This window comes from Furipterus horrens, unplaced genomic scaffold, assembly GCF_987537825.1.
Source record: "Furipterus horrens unplaced genomic scaffold, mFurHor1.1.pri manual_scaffold_3, whole genome shotgun sequence".
NCBI lineage: Eukaryota > Metazoa > Chordata > Mammalia > Chiroptera > Furipteridae > Furipterus > Furipterus horrens.
Window position 1 is genome coordinate 169,487,974 of NW_028327173.1, and position 25,803 is coordinate 169,513,776.

General features: G+C 38.5%; 1 protein-coding gene across 5 annotated transcripts in view; it reads right to left on the minus strand.

The window, feature by feature from the left end:
- AAGAB (alpha and gamma adaptin binding protein) overlaps nucleotides 1–25,803 on the minus strand; it is a 49,164-nt gene that overhangs the window by 3,517 nt on the left and 19,844 nt on the right. For 4 of the 5 annotated variants that reach the window (XM_090270826.1, XM_090270825.1, XM_090270822.1 and 1 more), the window contains exons 5-7: nucleotides 22,999–23,082; nucleotides 4,446–4,528; nucleotides 3,281–3,377 (exon numbers count right to left, since the gene is read on the minus strand). In XM_090270826.1, coding sequence (XP_090126952.1) covers nucleotides 3,281–3,377; nucleotides 4,446–4,528; nucleotides 22,999–23,082 — 264 coding nt within the window. The remainder of the gene's footprint in view (nucleotides 1–3,280; nucleotides 3,378–4,445; nucleotides 4,529–22,998; nucleotides 23,083–25,803) is intronic. The other variant, XM_090270823.1, reaches the window with a different exon arrangement.

Genomic DNA, 25,803 nt, shown 5'->3' on the forward strand with positions numbered 1-25,803 from the left:
TCCTTAGTCTTTCCTCATCTTTTTATGACTTGAGACACTTTTGAAGTGTCTTGGGCAGTTATTTTATATAATGTCCCTTGATTTGGGTTTGTCTAATTTTTTTTTTTTTTTTTTAATTAGATTGAGGTTATTCGCTTTTGGCAAAAACAGAACAAAAGCGAGTGCCCATTCAGTGCATATCAGGGGGAAATAATGTCAATATGTCTTAGTACTGTGAGATCATCTTTATCACTTGAAGTATTATCTGCTGGCTTTTTCTGGTATAAAGTTACTATCTTCCCCTTTTAATAAATAAATATCTTAGGAGAAATACTTTTAGACTAGGCAAACATCATGTTTCTTCTCAAATTTTCTTCTATGAATTTTAATATCCATCAGTGGATCTGGACTGCAACAACTATTCCTGTGGTGTGTGACTGACTAATGGTGATTTTCTATTTCCCTCATTCCTTCTACATTTAGTAACTGGAATTCTTCTGTAAGTAGACACAGCCCTTTCTTTCCCAGTTATTGTTTTGTTTATTCTATTATTTACTTATATTAGTATGGATACATGAATATTTATTTTTTTCCGTGGGTTATAACCCAATACTGCACTGATTTATTTTTCTGGTCAGATTATTTCAGCTTTAGCTCTTTCAGGTTGGGTCCTCTGCCTTTTCAACATATCCCCATTCTTTTTTGAGCAGTTTCTTACTTTCTGGTACCATGAGATACTCCAGGTTTACCCTGCCTTTTTTCTGCCCCAGCCCTGGAATCATCACTTCTCCAAGTAGCCCTGGTACCTTTTTGGAGAATAGTATTTAGAAACCAAGACCCAAGTGCTAAGTATGTCCATTGCTATTGAAGCATTGTCGCTTCTAGGCACTCTCAGTGGATGGATCTAGGGAATATATATATATATATATACTAACACGTGCACACACACATCTATATTTCTCTATTGCTCTAACTACATACACTTATAAAAACCATGTGTCCGTACTGATACCTTCAATTTCAGTCTAGTACCAAAGGGTTCATCCCATCTTCCCTTTCCTTATTTGTAACTTCTTTCTCTGACAGTGAGAAAACCTAGCTCTCTTTACATTTTATTTTCTTAATTTTTAACCATAATATATGTAAATATATATAATTTGAGAATTTCTAACCCATGTTCCTATGAGAATCAAATTTATTAAGCAAAGTACAGTATTTTTTATCAGTTCTTTTTGTTTTTAGCCTTATGATACCCAGTCAGTATCCTGTTTTCCCAAATTACTTAGGTTAGTTCTTGTCTTAACCACCTTCTTCAGTGTGGTTAATTGTCTGTTTTCATAAAAGGGACTTTGGCAGGTTTAAAAGTCAGCTGAAACTAATATAATATTGCATGCCAGTTATACCTCAGTTCTAAAAAGCCTACAGAAAGGATTCAATTGAAAGGACAAGATTGAACTTAAAACTAGAAAGAAGAGATTATATGTATTTTTTTCTTCTTAATCGTCGTCGGCAGCCGTCCGTCTCGAGAGACGATGGTGTAGCTTCTTAAGAGTCTATCTGCACCGCCGAGAATGGCTGTGCAGTCCGACTCGGGAGTGACACGGTATCTGTCTCCTCCCGTGTTGAATCGACATCTTGCGATGACGCTGGAGTGTCCTCTCCAGTGAAGCTGAAGCTACAGAGCCTGGGCAGGGTGATATGGAGGGTCTGCTGTTGCCCATGCAGCAGACCCCCCCTCTCTTCGCAGCTGAAGGGTCCAAGGGAAAGACGGAGTCAATACAGCTTGGCTTTAGGTGCGCCGCAGGAGTTGCCGGTGTTGACTACAACGTCAAACCGCCTTAGGGACTCCGGCTCCGGATTTTCTGTCGGGGTTTACTCCCTTAGCCTTTCCCTGAAGAGGTATGCCGCAAGGCAGCGGAGGTTTTTTGGAGTCAGAGTTTTCCTTCTCTGGTCCTCATGTATATTATAACTATATTAAATATAAGATGTGTGGTTTTTACTTTTTTATAGTTTTCCTTTTTCAATTCTCCTAACTTAATAGATATACAATAAACAATCACTTGAGTTTTCTATATGGATTATATTATTATCAGGGAAAAATGCTTTTAAAAATTGATTACTACACAGGGCCCCTCTGTGGGATAATGAGAAAGTGGAGATGCCCATAGCTCCCTAACAAAATAGCACTTACAGTTAAGCTCCTGGGCTTCCTGGCTTTCGGACAACAGACCAGATTCTAGTTTCAGTTCCAGGATCTTCTCGTTAGAACCTTTGGATGAGTTACTGAACCACTCTGGGCCTCACTGTCATTTCTGTAAAATAACTTTTCTACCTAACTTCGTTATCAAATGAGAAAGTGGATATAAAAAAACTTTAAAAGAATGTAAAAGGGCTTATAAAGTTGTATTATTCTTGTTATCAATTCTGAGTATTGTTAAATATTGGGTTGGCCAAAAAGTTCATTTGGCTTTTTCCATAAGATGGCTCCAATAGCACTTAGTTGTCTTTAACTTCATTCAAAACAATTTTTGTTAGATTGTATTGTGCCAGCTTTCATATCAGTATGCAGTAAAAAAAAAAAAAAAACTTAAGCAAAATTGGTGAATTTTTGTGTAGCCATTTTAATATTGAAGATGGAAGAAAATATGCAACATTTTTGGCATAGTATGCTTTATTATTTCAAGAAAGGTAAAAATGCAACTGAAATGTAAAAAAAAAAATCTGTGCAGTGTGGAGAAGGTGCTGGGACTGATCAAATGTGTCAGAAGTGGTTTGCAAAGTTCCGTGCTGGAGGTTTCCCGCTGGATGATGCTCCCTGGTCAGGTTGACCAGTTGAAGTTGATAGCGATCAAATTGAGGCATCAATTGAGAACGATCAATGTTCTACCACGTGGGAGATAGCTGACATACTCAAAATATCCAAATCAATGAAGTTGTTGGTGAAAATGAAAAATATGTCTTTTCTTTTATGGAAAAAAAACTAAATGAACTCTTTGGCCAACCCATACTATGAAAAAACTGTGGAATATAGATGTGTAAAGCTGTTTCACCACCTGGTTCTGCAGTTTTAGCTAAGATGACCTGAGTCACGGTCCTGCTAAGAGAATCACAGAGAAAAATGATACCCACAGATTTGTAATGTATTTATTCTCCCTCTTTTTTCTGACAGCCATCGCAAGGTTCACATTTTCTTCCCTTATCTACATATAAAGTCAGTTTCCCCTGGATGATTTATTCCCTGGTACACTGACTACTACAAGTTCTACAGAGCAGTCTCTTGGCAGCCAAAGGAAGAACTTACCCACGACGCTATCAGCCTGAACGTCTGCTGTGTTAGCTGCCCCACCCCGATGATCCAAGAGGGATGCAGTCCTATCTGCTGCTGGCAAACAGGGCTGCTGTTGAGCAAAATACACACAAGCAATAATTCGATAGCAGGTTACTTCAGAACTAAATCCAAAAGGCTCACACTTCCCCCCACTGGCTGGCTTTAGAGAAGCAGTAGTAGGAGCTAGAGACAAGGAGAGACGGAAGAAAGCTCGACATCACATAAAAAAAATAAAACAGCTACAAATGCACTAATTCAGGAGTATTTTTCCTCAAGAAAAAATTAACAGGTGTCATGATTTTGCTACTATTAAAACTTATTATTTGTTTTGTTTAAGATCCATGTTTTGAAATGTGAAAATAAACATGATCCTATCACAAACAGCTCAGAGACTGATGAAGAAGATGCCTGAGAAGACAATGTGGCACCATCTACCATGCCCTGTGTTCCAGCATGTTGACCAATGTAAATCTGGTCCAAAGTCCTTAAGGATGGAGTATTGAAATCAGTCTAATAAGGTCCTTGAGGGCAAGGATCTTGCCTCAGATTTGTACAGGACCTCGCACACAGGAAGTACTGAATAAGAACCATGATTTAATTTTATATTTAAAGACCGGGAGGTAACTTTATGCCTAAAGGAAACCCTAGCACTTTTTAACCCTTTGAGTGCCAACGTCACTGTGAGCGATGCTGACAAATTTTCCCAAAAGTGCCAGCGTTGCTCCCAGTGACTCTTTTTTCGATGGCTATAGATGTAAATAACAATGGAATAATTCATACTTTGTTTTGTTCTCTTTTTTTGTACCTCAGTTATATATTGATATAACTTTTTCTCATGTTGATCCAAATTTCGAATTACACACGGCACTCAAAGGGTTAAAAGGCAACCTAGCGAGCAGACATGAAACAACCCACACTGCAAACATCTTGAAAGGGCTCACTGATCTGAGGCTGAGGCACCCTTCTCTCAACTGGTACCAGGCACAAGAGGACTGTTTTAGACTCTCCTTTTATTTATTTTTGATATTCTCTGCCACTTCTTAAGTGGAAAGAAAAAAATGATAAATGATGTAAAGATGCACAATTACTAGGAGAAATTAAAGCCAAAGAAGAGAAAAGATCAAGGAAGAATCTTTACCTCTGAGTGGCAGGTGTCTGCTGACCCAATGCTATGGTTCGCTCCAGCCAATGAGCTGAGAAGGCTAAAGCCTTGGTTCCTATCTGAAAAGAAAAAATACAATCACTGAAAATTTTTAATTTACACTTTAAATTGTGAAAATGACTGTGATGACTCTGATGATGAAACAACGGTTATTTTCTCCTTATAAAAGTTCTAACTATAAAACATACTTACTACCAATTACCATACTCTCCAAATTCTGAATAATTTTAAGAAATCAGAGTATTAGTCCAGGTCAAACATAATAAAAGGTCACTCAGTTCTGTTTGCAAAGATTAATAGCATTGATGTTTAATAGTAACTGTGAACTTATAATATTCCAATGTTTTAAACTGAAGAGGAACATGCATGCTTTTTTGAAGTAAAGCTCTAATTTTGATTAGACATGAGGTCTGTCCAGAAAAAGTCCAGCCATTGTTAATATAATGAGAACAGTTTGCACAACATCGATGTAACCTAGCAACCAAGGAGAGTGGACTGGAATGGACATGTGTGAACAATGATGACTTCACTGTACTAGTCAGTGGGGGCAGTAGACCTGTTGAGTGAGCATGTGTACTGTGTGGATGTTGCATTCAAAATGACTGAATAAGCAGAGCAACGAATCTGCATCAAGTTTTGCGTTAAGCTTGAATGTTCCTCTGCGGAAACTCTTTGGATGATTCAGAAGGCCACAGCTATGGGCAACTGGTGACTGGCAGCTTCATCATGTCAACCTGCCCGTTCATACATAACATCTCATACAAAGTTTTCTGGCAAAACTTCAATCACCCAGGTGATTCAGCCCCACTACAGCCCAGATTTGGCGCCCTGTGACTTCGGCTTTTCCCAAAACTAAAATCACCTTTGAAAGGAAAGAGATCTCAGACTGCCAATGAGATTCAGGAATATATGATGGAGCAGCTGGTGGCGACTGGAAGAACTATGTGAGGTCCCATAGGCCCTACCTTGAAGGGGACTGAGGTGTCATTGTCCTATGTACAATGTTTCTTGTATCTTCTTCAATAAATGTCCCTATTTTTCATATCACATGGCTGGACACCTTCTGGACAGACCTTGTAAATGGGCCACTTTCAGTTAAGGCTCCCAATACTCTCGATATTTGTATTTGCAATGGACAAATCTAGAGCAGAACATCTAGAACTGATAGAAGTAAAGGTTCCAGTCCCGATCTGATAATGCTCCCTAAAATCCCCTGGACACTTGTTAAAACTACCCCAGTATTCAGTAGGCAATATGCTCCCTACTTCAGACTGAGGCAGAATCTCTGGGACAGAGACCAAAGAACCTGAACTTTCACCCAATACTCTAGAAATCTTCAGATCAGGGAAACTGAAAACAAAACATAACAAAACACTGTTGCAGAGTGGAACGCGAAACCTACATTTCAAGAGACTAACAGTATGGAAGTCAAAAACTCTCAAAAAGACAACATCCTCCTGCCTTGCCTTTCCTCTCCCTATCTCTTCCTGAATCCATTCTCTCTTTAACCCACCAAACGTCCCATACCCTCTCCCCTGCCAGGTGAAACTGTTGTCAGGTGCTCAGACACCCAGAGGTGTCACAGAGAACCACTCACAGTCTCCGTCCTCTTTCCTTCCTTCTTTTTGCTTGGGGGAGATTTGCCTTTTAAAATAGGATGAAGCCAGCGTGTGGTGTCCTGGGTCTAGAGCTGCAGCTTGCCCCAGCCCGGCAGCTCACCGCGTGGGCAATAGCCTAGCCTCCCTGCTGCACGTGGCTCTTAACCCAGTACCGAAACTTTCAGTTCTGAAAGCCAGCCGCTGCCAGCTGCTTTTCCTGCTCCACACCCTCAACTGTGGCAGCAGGGCCCCAGGTGCACACACAGTCCTAGAGCCCCCTTTCACCTCCTCACCCAGCTTGCTCACTCTGAGAGGAACTCCCAGGCCAAATGCCGGGTGAGCCCCCGCCCCAAGGCCCTGAGGTTTCACTGAGGTGGGCCTCGGAGGCTCAGAGGCTGAGAAGCAGGTGCACGTGGTATCCCACATGGGGGGTTTCAGAGACTGGGGAGGTTAAGTCAAACATTAGCATATTTCTTTCCTTCGGGCCAATGTGCTATAGGCCTTATAGCAGTTGTATGCAATTATGCAACACTCAGAGATTTCATTTCGTGAGGATCCGTGAGGGCTCTTATAAAATACCTTAGGCCCTTTGTACAAGAGGCATTACTATTATCTGAGTAAGAGTACTGCTGTAAGAGAGCACTTACTTCTATTACTGAAAATAACTTGGATTTAGGGTAATTTTCAAATCCAATTAATAAATCTCTCCATATTCCAATTCCACAGCTTATGTTTTTCCTCTGTTGGGCATTTCCTAAACTTGGCAAGCCAGACTACAATCCATGAAGAAAAATGCAGTCATGTCAGCATGGGCATGTTATTAGACCAAAGCAGTCTATTTAAAATGCCTCGTTGTTTACAGTGGCTGCCTCCGAGGAGGGGCGTCGGCGGGGCATGGGATGGACAGGAGTTGGAGGGAGTTGGTCTTGTCACTGTGCACTGTAAAGTTCTGTGTATATTTTAACTTTCATTTCACGTTCATGTGTTTACCTATTCAAAGAGATTTGTTTTTAATTTAATGATTATGTGCTAACTATATTTTACCACAACAAAAAAATGAATGCCCCAATTTTTCAAAATTATGAAAAAGTCAGAATAATGGGAAGAGAACTGGGCTGGGTCAGAAAGCCTGGATTTATTTCCTGGCTCTGCCTACCAGCGCAATCTTGGACAAATTAATCGGTCTTTCTGTGCCTTAATTTTCTGTCCTGTAAAATAAAAGGGTTGCTATACACGGTTGTTAAAGTCCATTCTGCTCTAGAAGTTGGTGATTTTATAAAGTAATGAGGCATTCTTTCTCTTTTCTTGACAGTAAGTTTGAGTTAGCTGGGATTAGATATTGTAAAAAATTACTTAATAGAGAAAAAAATAAGAACCTTAAATTTCAGAATCCTTTTAAGGTTCACAAATGACTTGAGTTTATAATCCAGGTTTTGGGCTAATTAAAATAAGCTGGAAGGACTTTTGCTCAGTATTTTCTTATAAACAATGGAGGATTTAGTTAACAAAAGAGTTCACTATGTTCCTACTGCTTATATTTTAAGGAAGTTTAGAAACACATAAATTTTCACGATTAGTAAAACAATTCATTTTTGTTTATCCAAAGTAGGTTGCTTGCACATTAATGTTTCTCAAAGTTCTTGGATTTTATTTCATACACTTAGAATTTTAAAGAAACGCCCAGTTTTGCTTAGTTCAATGTTTAGCAAAATTCTGCCCATATGCACCACTGTAAAACTATCCTTCTTATAGAAAAGGATTACATAAATCTCTCCTTGTTTGCCAGATTTTTCTCTGCAGGATTCATGGCATGGAAATATCCTTAGTAAGAAGAATTTATTCTTTTAGTAGATAGTTATTGAAATTAGCTGTAGTATCTCTGGTTCTATTGATGCCACAAAATACTAGAATAGGAAGGAATAAATTAATCCACCTACTCAACTGATTCTTCTACAAAGAGGAAGCTGTTAAGTAACTTACTCTGAAAGGCATAGCAGGTATATCAAACTCTGGTTTTAAAGACATGTAATTCAGTTTCAGCAAGCTAGTAAATTGGCACCCATGGAACAACAGGTAAAAATGACAGTATCGTTAAAAAAAAAAAAAATCCAGTGGTGCTGGTCATTAGCATAGAATTCTTCCAGGAAGTGTCAGAAACAAAACTATAGCCTCTAGAATAAAGATTTAAAGTAAGAGATTCTCAAACCTTGGGAGGAGCTTTTAACATTTATTTTTAAATAAAAGTTAAAAAAATTAAATATATGAAATTATGTGCCTATCTCTTTACAAATCTAAAGGCACACTGTTATTTTAGAAACAAAATTCATTTCACACAGCAATTTGTCAGGCATTCCATGAGACATTTAGAGAATTAAAAATCTAGGCAAAAGGAAAATTTAGTATGGGGAAAGGGCAAAGTCATTCTAAAAAAATTTATTTTCCTTCTGATTTTTCTGCTCTTCACTATTTTATCAAAGGAATATAAGCATATGAATTTGAAAATAAATAAAGGCATTGATTTGAATCCTAGTTCTACTTACTATGTGGTCTTACACAACTTATGCCCTCTCTGTACCTCCTCACTACATTTATGCGGAGGGTATAACCACACTTATACCTTGCAGAACTATTGTAAGGATTAATAGTCATAATAGCTAACATTTATTGAGTACCAGCTACACGGTGGGGCAAAGCAGGCTTACAGTTGTGTGTACCTAAAACAGCTTATTTTTGTATTATTATTTATTAATTGTTGTATTTCCATATGAACAACTGTAAGCTTACTTTTGCCCCACCCTGTATGTGCAAGCTAACATTCTCAGTACTAAACATATGTTTCTTTAATCCTCTCAACAACCAAAATAAGCCTATTACACACAAATAGAAATCAACATTTATCTCCTTTAGTTTACAGAGGATTTATTTTATTATTCTTTTTTACAGAGTAAACTGTAACTCAGAGATATTAAATAACTTGTCCAAGGTCACATAGCTAGAACCTGAACATGAAATCCAGAACTCTGATTCTAAATTCCTAACTCTTTCTATTAAGCCCAGAACCAAAGTTGAGACAGTCAATGCTTAATATACAAATGTTGGATATGACACAAACTTGGGTCAAACGCCAAAGTGTCTTTTTATTCACATATAGTTCTCTTTTTATCAGTATTAATCTTTCATTATATCCCTGGTTTAGACTGATTTCAAATGAACTAAGCTCAGGACTGAATCATATACCATTTCAATGCTTCTCAGTAACTGATCCCAGCCCAGCCCCAAAGCTCCTGGAGGCATCAGTCGCATAAAACTAGTGGCAGCCCCAGGTGGTTAGGACTCAGTATCCTCTTGCTGTCCCTCAAGCACAGGTAGACAAGGGTTCCTCAATCTCAGCACTACTGACATCTGAGGCTTCGTTGTGTGCATATGCGGGTGGCAGGGTAAGTCCTGTGAACCCCTATACCCACCAAATGCCTATAGCACTATCATACGTCCCCAGAGTTGGGGGTGCGCAAAACACAAAACTACCTCCAATTTGAGAACCACTGATACCGTTCTACTAATGAGGACAGGAAATTTTGGGCTAAAATTCAGTTTTTAAGTCATTTCTTGAAAATATAGTCAATGAAAAAAAGAGAGTAAAAGCATTTAAGAGATTCCACCTTACCTCCTGTCAAATTATAAATATCCTCCCCCCCTATTCTGGAAAATTTCTCTAGATTATTTTAGCTTATAACCACTTCTCCCACAGTGCCTTTTTTTTTTCGTCTTTATTATTCAGTTAGGCTTTGAGAGAAATGCTAGTATAAATACTTGCCTGAAGTCTATCTGCCATCCTTAACTATATTATAAACTCCTTGCACACACAGACAATAGCTAAGGGTTCTTTGCCTTCCACAGCTCCCAACATGGTGCTAAGTCCGCAGCAGAGATGCTGACGTATCTCCTGACAGCCTCATCTGAAAGAGCCTGTACCCATTAGCTGAAGAGATGTTTTTACTTCCAACTTACATATACTGCTCACAATATTAAAAATTTCTATGAACACAGTCCCAAAACACCTTAGATGACCTATTATATATTTTCTGCGTTCATATTTCAGCTTTTATTTCTTTAAAGCCACAATTACTTGGCATCACCATAAGTTTAAGCTTTCTCCATATTTTAAGATCTCTTTACATCCCCTTTCTCTCCCCACAAAATATTTTCTTTGTCATCCATGTGATAAACATGACCAAACTTACCATAACCACAGCTAATATATTTCAATGTAAATAGAGAAACTGTACCTATTTTTGAATATTTTTAAGTCACACCATACTATTTACATAAAAACTTATTTTAAGCAGTACTTCATCAGAAATGATTTCACTTGTATTAAGGAAATAAGCCTACACTTTAATTTCACATTCCACTTCTGCTTGATAAATTAAAATGTTTTTGAAATAAAAGTAGAACCAATTTAGTCTCTTTTACTAACTACTTCTTGAAACTCTGATGTACGTTATTAAAAACAGCACTTATTTAGAGAAACGGGCGTAAGCACTGTATCCAGTTCAGGATCCAGGAAAAGCAAACCAGGGTCTTTCTATGGCATCTGGGACACCTGCTCAACAAGTCAGCCATTGCTCCTGCCAGTCCTTGAGCATGTAATGAACCTGAGCAGAGGGGAATCCGACTATGTTTTCTCTTTTTCATGATTGTAAAGGATATGTTCATTGTAGAAAATTTGGAAAATGGAAAAAATTATAAAGAAGAAAATTAAATCACCAAAGATGCCAATTAACACTTTGGTGTACGTCCTCCTAGTCTTTTTCTCTATGTGCGCACGTACCCAAATTCTTAATAAAGTGAACTAACATCAAAATGAGTATTGTCTTTTCCAAAGGTCTCCTAAAGAAAGGCTTTACACTAATTCCAGTAATGCTCCCATTGTGAAGTCCAATCTACAGAGCCTTAAGCACACTCTTGAAAATCCTCAAAGGAACGTTTAGAATCAAGTCAAAATATCATTCAGAACCAAGTGAGGGGAATAATGAGAGCAATGAAACAAGACTTCACCATGAAGAAAATGCCTTTTTTAATGTGTGGTTCATAACCAGCTCTAAAAATAATTCCAAAGCAAGACTACCAAAAATATTCTGCAAGGTGGCACAGGAGGCCTGCAAGGGCCTCCATAGTGACTAATCTGAAGAAATTTCCCGCCATTCATTTGCTTAAGGACAATCTGGGGCACTGTTTCTTAAAACAAAGTCTCTCCATTTTACTCACACATTTATTCCCTTCCATCTTCTCTAATTTTTCACAATTGCCTCTTCCCCTTTTTCTCTTACAACACAACCACTGTCCCCAAATTATGCCTCCTACACACACAGAAATCAGTATATATCTTATTTATTTGATCACCTAGTAAAAGACAGACCACACTAGAACCTAGAACCCTCTTCAGTAACCATTCTTCCTCTCAGTAATTTGATATTTTATTTTCTGTAACATTAAATTCCAATTTTAGCCCTGACCTGTGTAGCTCAGTTGGCTGGGCGCCGTCCCACAAAGAGAAAGAAAGGTTGCCTGTTCGATTCTCGGTCAGGGCACAGGCCTGGCTTGTGGGTTTGGTCCCTGGTTGGTGTGCATGCAAGAGGCAACTGATCGATGTTTCTCTCTTGATATTTCTCCCTCTCTTTTTTTCCCTCTCTTCCTCTCAAAAAAGAAAAAAAAAATCAAATTTTTATTTAAACATTTTCTTACTCTCTCTTTTTAAAAAACAATTTATATTATAGGCACTAGCCCTCTGTGCATTTCAGGTATCAAGTAGACAGACCTTGGGTTTTTGGAGCTCGTTTCTTGCCACTGCTACGTACAAAAGTTGCAAATGATTCCTTCAACTGGAATCTGTGATTTCTGCCCTGGAATCTTATTACCAAGTAAATTCAGGGGAGCATACCTTAATAGATCTAGAATAATTATTTTCATTTATAATAGAAAACTATCATATGAAAGAACTGTTTCTACTATAAAAATGCCACTTAATCCTTCCCCACCTGCATCGCTGGAGATCAAACTATAATAGATAAATGCTCTCAGGGCTTTTGAAATTCAGTCTCTACAATTATTGTTTACCACTGGGGAACCAAAGTGACAACTCTATAATATTTGTTTAGTCTAATCCTGCCTTCACTGATTAGAAACAATAAAAGATCAGAGAATTTCCCTTTGTTGCCCTTCACTCTGTGGTGGTATTTGTAGAAAAACCTACTGAGCATCCAAGAGCCATAAGTAAAGACTAAAAGCCCCCATGGCCTTCATCAGTGCTCAGGTGATAAAGCCTAGCATGGGGTTCTTGGGGTAAATTAAACTTAAAACCAAGTCTTACTTACCTAGTGCCCCTAAAACCAAGTCTTATTTACCTAGTGCCTCCTACATTCAAGGCACAGTACTGAACATGATGCCTAGATCAAATAGTGATAACAAATACTCTGCAACTAGGCTTTCTGACGCACCAGAGAAATGGAAAGATAAGATAATCTCACTAGAGACCAAAAGAGTGGAAGAATCAACTTTTAAAATCTATCACATTTGGCATAAAGCATCAACCCATAGTTCCTCCTTTCATGGTGATAATAAGGGGACACTGTTAGATAAGATAGACCCAAATAGTAGGTCTCCACAGCCATGAGCCTGGCTTTGACAGGGGCTGAGGATAGGTATGAGATGTTCTCCACACTCCTTTCCTTCAGCCACAGAGTTTCAGGCCTAGGAAATGCAAGAGACAGCACAGGAAAGGTTATACTGTGAGCAAACTGATGTGGATGGAGATATCTAAAATGCACAGTCCAATCGTAAAGGCCCATGACCACTTCATTTCCGGGACCACTTTAAAGTCATGTCTTTAATGCATATAGTGGAAACTCTGACTTCCCTAGAAGTTTGACCTTTACAATGAATACAATGATATCTGGGGATTTCCTCTAAGGCGGAGCTTAGTATATACAACCAGATCCAGTGTTTCTCAACCCTTTTCTACAAGGCCCCTAAAGGAAAAATTTGTTTCCTTCTCTATTTATAACCAACAATTCTGACACCAGATACGTGGGTTTTTCCACACCAAGCAACTGTTCAAGTGCTTGGAGGATACCAACTGGGTTTCCTACAATTTAACTCAATTCTGTCACAGAGTTATTTAGTGCAGGCTCCCCAGGTTAAGGGCTCAGTACTCTCCCCGCTCCCCCTAAATCCCACTTGAGACACCAATCGCAAGTATCAGGTTCTCACCTGTACTTCTGACCAACTGGCTCTAAACTGGGGTTTCTCACAATCCCCTTCTCAAGTTCGATAATTTGCTACCACAGCTCACAGAACTTAGGAAGTTTACTTATTAGATTAGTAACATATTATATAAAAATTTAACTCAGCAACAAAGAGCCAGATGTAAGAGCTGCATAGAGCTAGGTGTCTGGGCACCTCACCCTCCCAACACCTCAATGTGTTCACCATCCTGGAAACTCTCCAAACCCCACTGCTTAGGGTTTTATGGAGATTCCGTTGTGTAGGCAGAACTAATAACCTTGGTGATTAACTCAACCTCCAGCCCTTCTCCCCACCCAGGAGATCAGGGCTTGGGGATGAAAGTTTCAAACCACTCACAACCAGCCCCCATCCTCAGAGGCTTTCCAAAAGTTACTTCATTAATATCAACTCAGGGGTGGTTGAAAGGGGCTTGTTATTGAATAACAAAAGACACACTTTTCACTGTTACTGCTCTGAAGCTGTTTTAGGAGCCAAGACAAAAACCAAATACTAATTTACTGTATTATATAGTAGGAGCTCTGTGCCAGAAACTGGAGACACACACTCCCCTCTGGGCCTCTTTAGACATTTTTATCCTAATCATGACATAGCCTCCCCACTGAAATATTAATACCAGATATACTATATATATGTTTATATATTATATGAGTATCTGTGCTTTATACACAGAGTAACATTTTTGTCTCCCTGCACCCAAATCAATTTTCACCCCTTTAAGGGCAATAATGTCCCATTAAGAATGCATGCTTTAGCTTATAAAACAAGACATTGATAAAGCAAAGAATATAAAACTAGGTTATAAATTAACCCATAAGTTATGTCCCCATATCAAGAAGATTTATAGATCTCTTTCTAGAATAATTTGCCTACAGCTGTAGTATTATAACCTGTTTGCTTTTACAATGTGAAATTAAGTAACCAAAACACATTAATTGAGCACCTACTATGTACAAATAAAAGTCTTCACTTAGACTGCAGAGAATAATCTGTTATGATTGTAGATAAAACAATTTAAAATACACTATCTTTCACTCAGCTAACATATGTATTTACTATATTAACTATCTAGAAGCCTTATCTGTATTTTGGATTAAATACAGAACAATGGAATAGAATTAGTATGAATACCATTTCAGACAGACTTTAAAAAAGGATTTACTTAAAATGCAATAAGCAAAAAAGTTAAAAATCTCAGATATGATCATTACTTCTAGGTTGTCTCATTAAAATCTTACTCATGCCAGAACACCTACACTGATGGGATTCTATAGAGAATGAATTCAGTAATTTCCCATGCAGCTTGGGCAAATTATGTAACTGCTCTGTGCTCATTTCTCTAACTAACCAATAATGTAAATCAACACACTATAATGGAAAAGCACAAAACACTCCTGGTCAGATATCTGCCCTCTGGTCCCACCTTAGTTACTGAACTCACTGCGTGAATATAGGCAAGTCATCTCTCCTTCCTGAGGCCTCATTTTCCCATCTGTAAGTGAGAGACATCATACCAGATGGATGCATGGAGATTCTCCTTTCTAAAGGCCTCCACCTGGCTAATTCACACACACTAGCATACCAAACAAAACAATGCCCCTTATTACATTCTATAAAAATTAAGAATATGTAATCTGGGTCAGCACAGCCAGTACAAGACTTAATAGAAAAAAACATTGCATAGAAAAATATATTGGGAAGAAAAACTAATTGCTCTCCAAGATAAGTCTTAAAAGTTTAGGCCACATACCTTCTTTTGTTTTTTTAAATAATTTATTTATTTGTTTATTTTATTTTTAGAAACATCACTGTGTGGTTGCCTCTCACTCACGCCCCTAACTGGGTACCTGACGTGCAACCTAGTCATGTGCCCTGACTGGGAATCGAACCAGCGACACTTGGCTTGCAGGCCGACGTAGGCCACATACCTTCTTAACTTCTGTTACGTAAAAGTGTCATTCACGAGAACTTTGTAGCCCCTTTGTGAGCCATGTCCGTTTTCTGCCTGGACCGTCTTTTAGCATAATGTATTCCAGAAATTACCTCCTCCTATGTTCAATAATGCTTTCATTTTATTTGTAACTGGTTAACTATTTTAAGCTTTAGGAAATGTCCCTAAATTATACCAGTCTAGAATTTGGAAAACCAAGTTCATATTTACCCTAGTCATACCCTAACTAGAGATTCAAATTAATCCCTTCTGAGCTTTGGTTTTTCCAAACTTATTAGATAATTTCCATTCTTCCCATGTCCTTGATCATAAGACCTACTATTACCAATAACCACAACCCCTCCATAATCTCAATTTCATGCATTCTACACCGTGACCACCACCCATCTTTCCAGATCACTCCCTCTCTGATCTCAGCCCAAATATCCTTCAACTCCACTGAGACCTTGAAACTAGCATCTTTTCACTGAACCTCTCCCCACTGATACTCTTTCTCCCTTTTTTACCCAGCTTAAATTCCATCATTAGTCATTATGATTAATCTTCATACTTATGATTCTGTTCCTGTTCTGGTTGTGTGCTTAGTTTGCTTGTTTGTTCGCTTTAGATTCAGTTGTTGACAGTTGTGAATTTGCTTCCTTTTTAATGTTCATAGTTTTTACCTTCTTTTTCTAAAATAAGTCCCTTTAACATTTCATGTAATAGTGGCCTGGTGATGATGAACTCCTTTAGCTTTGCTGTGTCTGGGAAGCACTTTATCTGTCCTTCCATTTAAATGATAGCTTTGCTGGAGAGAGTAATCTTGGCTGTAGGTCCTTGCTTTTTATCACATTGAATACTTCTTGCCAGTCACTTCTTGCCTGCAAAATTTCTTTTGAGAAATCAGCTGATAGTCTTATAGGCACCCCTTTGTAGGTAACTCTGTTTTTCTCTTACTGCTTTTAAGATTCTCTCTTTATCTTTAACCTTTGGCATTTTAATTATGATGTGTCTTGGCATGGTCCTCTTTGGGTCTAGCTTCTTTGGGACTTTCTGTGCTTCCTGGACTTTTATGTCTATTTCCTTCGCCAAATTTGGGAAGTTTTCCTTCATTACTGTTTCACATAAGCTTTTGATTTCTTGCTCTTGCTCTTCTCCTTCTGGCACCCCTATGATTCAGATGTTGGCATATTTAAAGTTGTCCCAGAGGTTCCTAAGCCTCTCCTAATTTTTTTCAATTCTTATTTCCCCATTCTGTACTGGTTGGCTGTTTTTTTTCTTCCTTATATTCCAAATCATTGATCTGAACCCTTGTTTCATTCTCTTCACCATTTGTTTTGTGTGGATCTTCCTTCGTTTCATTTAGCATAGCCTTCACTTCTTCCCTTATGTGTTTGCCATACTTAAGCATATCTGTCAAGTCTTTGAGCATCTTTATCACCAATGTTTTGAACTCTGAATCTGTTAGGTCGGTTATCTCCTCGTCGCTTACTTCTCCCACTGGAACCTTGATCCATTTCCCCCTTTTGGGCCATACTTCTCTGTCTCTTCATCTTGACAGGCTCCTGTGTTTGTTTGCCTCTGTGTCTTAGATCCTCATTTTTTTTTTTTTCAATTCGTGTTTCTTCTTTCTGTTCTTCCTTATGTTACAAATTGTTGAGTTGAATCTGGCTTCCTTCTCTTCATTGTTGGTTCCCTGTGGATTTTTCTTTATTTCACTTAGTGTAGCCTTCATTTCTTCCCTTATGCTTTTGCCATACTATGAGTTCTCTGAGCATCCTTTTTACCAGTGTTTTGAACTCTACATCTGATAGGTTGGCTGTCTCCATTCTGTTTAGTTCTTTTTCTGGGGTTTTGTTCTATTCTTACATTTGGGCCATATTTATTTGTTTCCTCAATTTGGCAGCCTCCCTGTGTTTGTTTCCATGTACAGTATTTGGTAGAGATGCTTTGACTCCCTGTCTTAGTAGTGTGGCCTAGGTAGAAAAGGCACCTGTAAATTGTGTGGGGCGGAGCCTTAGGAAATTGCCAGGGTGGGAAACCTGGTTCATCACTTTGTCTCTCTGTGTTGGGGGAGGTCTCAGAGAGGAGATATGGTTGCTGCCTGGCTTCTAGAAGTTTTCCCGGCACTTGCTCATTTTCAGTTACTTTACCCACCTCCCAGGTGTGACTGGAGCCCTTCCAGCTACTACCCTGGTGGTGAAACCTAGAATGGGCAGGTTTGCGTATGTTCTAAGTCCATGTGGGCCCTTTAAGCAGTGAAAATCTGGCAGTTTCTTCCACTGACCCAGTCCCCATTGATTTTTTATAGTCAGAGGTAATGGGAATTTATCTTCCTGTTGCTGGCATCCTGGGCTGTGTGGTCTGGCCTGGGGCTGGAATCTCTCGCTCCCAAGGTATCCTTCCCAGTTTTCACCCACCACGCGTGAATGTGGGACCTTCCATTCCGCTGCTGCCACCTCTCCCCACTACACCACCTCTCCACCCGTCCCTGTGACTCTGCCCCTCCTAGCCATCTGGATGAATGTGGCTTCTTTAAATCCTTGTTGTCAAACTTCCCATACAGCTCAATTTTGCTGGTTCTAGGTGTTATTTGTTTGAGATCTGGTTGTAATTCTTTCTATGGTTACATGAGGAGGTGAAGGGTGTCTACCTATGCCTCCATCTTGACCAGAAGTCCAGGCTCCAAATTTTAAATGCCATGCGTATGCCAAACTCCAAACATCTATCCAGCTTTCAGGTGGCTACCTGACATCTCCACTTGGAAGTCAAGTAGCCACCTCTGAGTTAACATGTCCAGAACTGAATGACTGATTTCTTATCCAGCTCCTCAAAGTCTGCTTCACCTATAGTGTCCTTGCCACAGCAGATGGCAAGCTATCCTCCAAATTTCTCAGGCCCCAATCCTGGAGTCATCCTTGACTGCTCTCTTTCTCTCATACTTCACACTCAAAACACCAGGAAATCATGCTGGCTCTTCCTCAAACTACAGCCGTACCCTAGCCTTTGCTCACCCCTTCCATTGCTGCAGTTCTGATCTGAGCCACCACTATTTCACACATGGAATTATTGCAAGAGCCTCCTAAGAGGTCTTCTGGGTTCCTGCTCACCTCCACCAGCTATTATCCACAGAGCAACCAGAGTAATCTTTTTAGACCTGAAGCCAGATCTAAGGGTCTGGGCAAGGCCCGGACAGCCTAAGTGGTAACAGCTTCCAAGGTGATCTGAACATGCAGCCAAAGCCAGGAGCCAAGGATGCACATCAACTTCATGGCTGATTTGATAAAGAAATGTGATACATACACACACACACACACACACATGGGAATCCTGCCCAGCCATAAAAAAGATGCAATATTATCATTTGTGACATGGAATGATCTTGAAAGTACAATGCTAAGCGAAATATGCCAGATGAAAAAAGGACAAAAACTGTATGATTTCGCTCATATGTGGAATATAAAACAAAAAGTAACAAACTAACAAAACAAACAAAAAGAAACTCATAGGTACAGACAACAGAATGGTGGTTACCCAAGGAGAAGCGGAGGGGGGGGGGGGGCAGAAGGTGATTGGGGAAAGAGACTAGAGACAAAAAGTTATTAGTATATCCTATAACCAAGTAAGTTGTTCAGACTTATAAGCAAAGAATGGAGCTGGCCACTCATTTAAATCATGAATTCCTATTTAGGAAACAAATCTACTTTATCTTGGTGAAAGGAAGGAAGGAAACTACTCATCTTAAAATTTTTACTTAACTAGATTTTCAGATTAAGTATTTGGCCTTTGAATACCAACTGGATAATAAAATGCAAAGAAATAAAACCCTAGTCAGTGTTGTGCATTTTCAGGGCTATTTGCCATAAAGCTAAATTTTCATAGTTCTTACTAAGTAGAATTGGATTTCTTTTTTTTAACTAAGCACATTTAAAATGGATTTTTAAAAGTTTCAAACTAATATTTTCCTGGATCAGTACAAAATTAAAGACCAGTATGGCATAAACTCAGTGTTCCATTACTGTCTGATAAAGACTAAATAGATAATACATAGGCCCAAATCATTACTTGGATTATATAATTTGCAGTGTAATAATCCCAAGAATTAATTGTGATTACAGTAATTTTTCTAACAAAAACAACAGTAAAACTGGTCATTAGCGTCCTCAAAGTGAGAGGTGGTATCATTGTCTACATTTCCCTGTTTCACATTCAGTATGGTATTTACTGCATGACATAGTATCGATTTCTGCCACAGGAGTCCATTTATGACTTGTTCAGGTTCTTTATCTCCCTGCTCCCAACCCTGAGAAAAAAGTTTGAAATTTTTAAATGCTTTTTTTTCTTTGATTATCATATTCATATGATTTTTCCCCTGTAACCTATTCATGTGGTGATTTAAATAAATTTTTCTTATATTAAGAATGTTGTGAACTTGGAACAACCCAACTAGGTCAAGATATATTCTTTTTATATATTTCTGGGTTAGGGTTGCTAATATTTTTTATTAAAATCATGGCATCTATGTTTATGAATGAGATGGCCTCTTAATTTTCTCTACTGGTACCATTTTTGCGGGTATGAACCATGTTAAGCTAGCCTTAGGATGAATTATGTATGTCACCTCTCTTATCCTCAAATAGCTTGTGTAAAAATGTATTCCTTCATTAAATAATTGGTTAAACTTTCCATTAAAAAAAAAATACCTCTAATATCTTTCTTTACTTTGTCAACCAACTTCTTGATTTAAAAAAATTTTTGATTTAAAAAGCTTTAAGTGGTGACATTTGCACAAAAATGTTCATGTATTTAATGCCTCTGAACATACACTTAAAAATGGTTAAAATCATAAATTTTATGCTATGTATATTTAACCACAATTTTAAAAAGTAAGAGAAAAATAAAAGGAGAGAAAGAAAAGGAGGGAAAATGAAAGAGAAAAAGAAGTAAAGAAGATGGAGCCCCTCAAAACAAATAAACCAGTCTGAGCACCTGCTGGCAGACACATTCAAGAAAAGCCTGCCAAGAGAAAGGCACAGGTCACCAGCCCCTCAGACAGACTGTCAGAAAAGCAAGGGTCTGACCAGAGCACAGGCTGCCCTGGAAGAGTAAAATGACCCATCACACATTCACACAGAGCTATCTCTACTCTAAGATGTGGGGCTAGACAAGGATGTCTTCCACGCTCTCTAGCACCTACGCTGTATCCAAATATCACTGTACATTCTTATTTAGGACTCTTCCTAGATGAAGATAGTTAAGTTTCCTTCATATCACATTGGCTAGGATCTTCTTAAACACGGAATTAAGCTAATGGCAATATGCTGGTGTTTGGTTAACAGAAAGCCAATGTACCAATACTGTCAAGAAAGAAAGAAAGTAAAGACACTTCCGGGGAAAGAACCATGAAAAAGCCACAGTGTGCCTCAAAGTTCTGTAGGTCTCTTAAGAATATTGTTTAGTGTCTAAGCAGAATGGCTCTTTTTATTTTCCCCAGAAAATACCTTTGACCGTAACTCCAAAGTAATAAAGTGTGTTCAATACAGCTTCTACATGTATACACATGTGTAAATTACAAGGCAAGTACTTCTTTAATATATGAACTTGGGGAGAGGGAAGATGTTTCAAAATGTAATTGAAACAAGTAAATTTTTCTGAAAATATTTCTCATAAATATAAGCACCACTGAATAGAATATTATTCCAAATTGATCTAGTTTATGTACCATACCTTAAATGTATTTTTATAGTAAAGATATAGTCTACAGCAATGCCTCAGTATGAGTAATCCTTAACAAGGATTTGCTGAATGAATGAATAGGACCAAGACTCCATTTGAGTTTGTTTGTTTTTTAACAGGGAGAAGACAACAGTGGCTAAAATCTCCATATTTTTTCTAGAGCTAGCAGGGCCCTACGTTCAATGCTGCTGCAATAAAAATCATATCATATCTTTGCAATTCAATACAACAGACACATTAGATCCCCCCTAGAAAGAATAAAGTAGGAAAGAGAGGGGGAGGAAAAGGGGAGGAGGGAGTACCTTGCTTTGCCAGAAGGAGCTTCTCCAATGACAACATGGGTTAGATAAGCTAAAGGGCCCCAGTCTCACCTAACACTCACGTGTTGATCAAAAATTGAGATGGAATATTTTACTTCTATAAAAATGATCTGCCACTCAACCCTTCATCTCAGTGAAGGTGGGGTAAGCTCACTATAAATATGGTTTTTCTGTTCCTCCCTGTATACGTGTCTCACCTCGCACAGCATACTTGGTGAGGAGCCAAGTGCTACAAGAGAGAAAAACAGGACCCTGGCAGCAGTTCCTAAAGGACTATGTTACAGGCTGAATTGTATCCCCGCAAAGTTCATACATTGCAGTTCTAACCCCCAGCACTTTGGAAAGTGATCTTATTTGGAAATAGGGTCATTGCAGATGTACTGAGTTAAGATGAGGCCATACTGGAGCTGGGTGGGTCCTTAATTCAACACGACTATTGTCCTCACAAAATGAAGAAATTTGGACACAGACAGGCACACAGGAAGAATGCCACATGAAGACTGGAGTTATGCTGCCCCAAGCCAAATGACTACCAGGAGCTAGGAGAGAGACCTAGAACAGATCCTTCCCTGTCACCTTCAGAGGGAGCATGGCCCTGCTGACACCTTAATTTTAGAATTCTGGCTTCTAGAATGATGACACAATAAATACTTGTTGTTCTAAGCCATCCTGTTTGGTACTTTGTTACTGCAGCCCCAGAAAACCAATCCAGACAGTAAGAGGCCCATGTGCACTAACTAGCCTACCTACTTCAGATTGCATTCCAGTTCTAGCTTTCCACCCCGTGACCACAGCCACCATATCAGCCCAGGCCCTCACACCTCACTTGTGAGCTGCTGTAACAGCTTCCTAGTCTCCCTGACTTCAGACTCTTACCTCCACTTGCTGCAACTGCCAAACACCTGCACATAACCATGATATTAACCTTTCAAAGATGCCAACTTCTTTGCATCACTCTCTTGTTAAAAAATCTCTAGTGACTCACCAATTCCTACAGTACAAAGCCCAGGTTCTCCTGCCTCGCATTTGGGCCACTTTCTTCTAAACTAGCTCCAACTGCCAGGCAAAATTCTACTGGTGAACCTAGAATATGCAGCCATTATTATTGATGCAATGCTTCCTGCCTTGCTTATCACTTTCCCTCTTCGCCAACCCAAATCTTGACCAGCCCATGAAGACTACTGCCAAGATCCACTTTCTGTTTGAAGCTCTCTATGTATATGCAAGCCCGCAGCTAAGGTCACTTCTCTGACCTACAAGCACTGCTGCTTGCATCAGTCATTCTGTACTCATCTTGAATTGCCTGGCATGATTTGGAATTTAAAAAGCACATGCTTTGCACAGGTGACTACGAGCTCCTAAAGGAGAGGGTTCATGTTTTATAATATTGGGGATACTTCTCAAAGCCAAAGACAATGCTAGGCAATTATAGGCAAACTCTAAATTCTTATTGAATTAACTATTAAATATAATTTAAAATTCTTAGAAGTATTACTTTTGGTTTTTCCTTCAACTGGGGAATTAAAATTGAACAAATCTACAGATTTCGTATAATCATATGGTTCCACATATATCCAAATAATTTTAAACTTACAAGAAACAGGAGGAAAACTCCTCAGCACATTTAGTCCCAAGTTACTTACCATTCTTCATCACTACATTGGACCAGACGTTGGCATTCAGGGCTTGAACAATTCGCTTCACTCCTGTAGATTCTGGGAAGTCATCTAATCAGGGAGGTAAAATATATATATTTATACATGCACTTCTGCATATATACATATGTGTGTGTGTGTATCCCAGGCCACATTTTTAAATAATTGTGGCTTACTTATTTTGCTTATTTAGTTGTTACTTCAGATTATAACTTACATAATGAGAAGAAAAAAAAAAAACAGAGCAAATATAAGAGCTCAGAGTTCCCAATAGGAATATTCTAGAAACTAAAACAATGAGAAAACACACAATATTAAAAGGCTTATATAATACCTTCATCTCCATTGCCACACCAGTGGCACCTATTTGCATTCTCCTGAAAATGTTAGTTTAATGAAAATTAAATTTACACAGTCCTGGGAGAGTGCTTGGTTATTTATAGAGAATGATTTTGCTAAATGCAGGAATGGTCCTCTCAGTATGCTTAAAAAATCCTGCAAATGCCCCTTCTTCTCCTGGGAAACATAAAAGAATTATTGCTTATAACAGATACCTAGAGAACAACTTGATCAGAGAAAGACAGTTTAAGAGATGTGACATTACTATAACTAGAGTGTAAGAAACAGGCAAACTGTCATTAAAAATACCCAACAAGCCCTGGCTGGTGTGGCTCAGTGGACTGAGTGCCAGCCTGTGAACCAAAGTGTCGCTGGTTTGATTCCCAGTCAGGGTACATGCCAGGGTTGTGAGCAGGGGCGCACAAGAGGCAACCACACAATTCTCACCCTCTCTTTCTTCCTCCCTTCCCTTCTCTCTAAAAATAAATAAAATCTTTAAAAAAAATAACCAGCTTAGTTTAGTTAGTGTAGTATTGGTATTATCTATTCTGTTTCTGGGGCTAATCCCAGTTAGCATACCAGTAATAAGGTGGTATTCTTAGCTACATTGTAGGTATGAATGTGTATAAAGGAAATGACAATCCCTCAGATAATGAATATTACAACACTACATATGGTTGAAAGAAGAAAGTCTCCCAAGCGTTTACAGAGCACAGTCCACACAGAACCTGTCTCTAGTGACCTGGCCTGGCCATTAGCAATGAATTTGAACCCTGGGCCCTGCAACTTATTAGCTATTTGACCAAGGGCAAATATCATTTACGCTATTCTTAAAGAAAAGCGGGGAAGACACCACGTCATGCCCTCATCTCCTAGAAGAAAAATGCAGTGGAACTGATGATTTACTAGTGTAACCTTCTCTAGACTGGATACTCCTTGAAGGCAAGAATCATGTCTACTGAGTTCATTATTCCCACTGCCTAAAACAGTGCCTGAACAACAGCAGGCACTCAGTAACTGAGATTCGTGAGTCATTTAAAAAATACCAACCTACCAACTTAACAGAAATATGGTGAGGATTAAACCAAAAATATTCTACAAAAATTAGTTTATCACCATCAATGTTTAAATGAAGAAATAAAGGCCATGTTCATCTTAACTATGAATGATTCAGCCCTTGAAAGAATAACTAATACTTTATAGATGATATAACAAGGAACCAAAAACAGGGTCTGAAGAGCCAACAAGATGAAGTTTAATACAAACAAGCATAAAATCTCATATTGATGTTCAAATAATACATGCAAATAAAAGATGAGGGCATATAGCTCAAAAACTGTTTCCATTGAAAAATTCTAGGAAGGTTTTGGTTACATTGCCTAAAGAGAATATGTCAAAAGTCTATTTTAAGATTAAGCTGAATTAATATAAGAACACTGTTCCGACAAGGAGCAAGAAGTGTAGTGGTATAAAGGAGCAGAAATTCCAAAATGAAAACAGGTTTAAGTAAATAACTCAAATATTGACTCTCAAGGACAACAGGAAGAAAATTCTAGTGCCAAAAATAAGTGATGACACACATGCTCACATACACAGTTTTAGGGAACCTAGAAAAACATGGGATAAGACATCACACTTGTTAATTTTCAATATTCTTAAAAGTGTACAGGGAGAAAAATCAGCCTTTTTGTTTCATTTTTGTCCTCTTCTTCTCTAGAAAGGTTTTATTCCCAAAGACGACATTTTGAAAAAAAATTCTAAACAAGCCAAAATATATAAAGGCACTTCTTAATTCTTTTAAAAAATGTTCCATGTAAGGATTACTTACATCCTACCCATGTATTTAATTTGTCTTGGTTGCCCCTGCCTAGAATGCCTTTTGGAACAACTGGCATCTTCTCAATGCTGGCTCCCCGCCAGTCCTCTAAACACAATTCTAGTACGCTGTCCATTTCTTCCCCATGGATCAGTTGTGAGAGTTCATAACCTCTTGTGTCTCTGAAATATCATAGTACCAATATTTTTTTAATAATACTATATCCCACTTGGTAATTCAATTATTTGTATACATGTTTTATCTCTTGAACCAGATTATGTTTCGATGGGTCAAAATCCATCTTATCTCGGTAGCTCCCATAGAAGCTAGCACAGGTGTACTTGGAAGGAGTGAAGATGAGAAGAGAAATGTGGGAGGGAAATGAAGACAGGGAACAAACAGAAGGCGGTCCAGGTGGTAGTAGAAGTCAGTTAAGTGCAAAGCTCCTCCAAGAGGCCATTCTCAGTCTATTTTTGGTTTCAAATGTCCAAAGACATACAAATAGGACTGACATACACCTATGGTTCCTGGAAATTCAGCCTTAGGTTACTAGGAATTTAAAATAAGAAATATAAGATTAAACTACTTATGAATATAGATCAAATTCTCCTTTTTTGAATGTGGAGAAAGTATAAGAG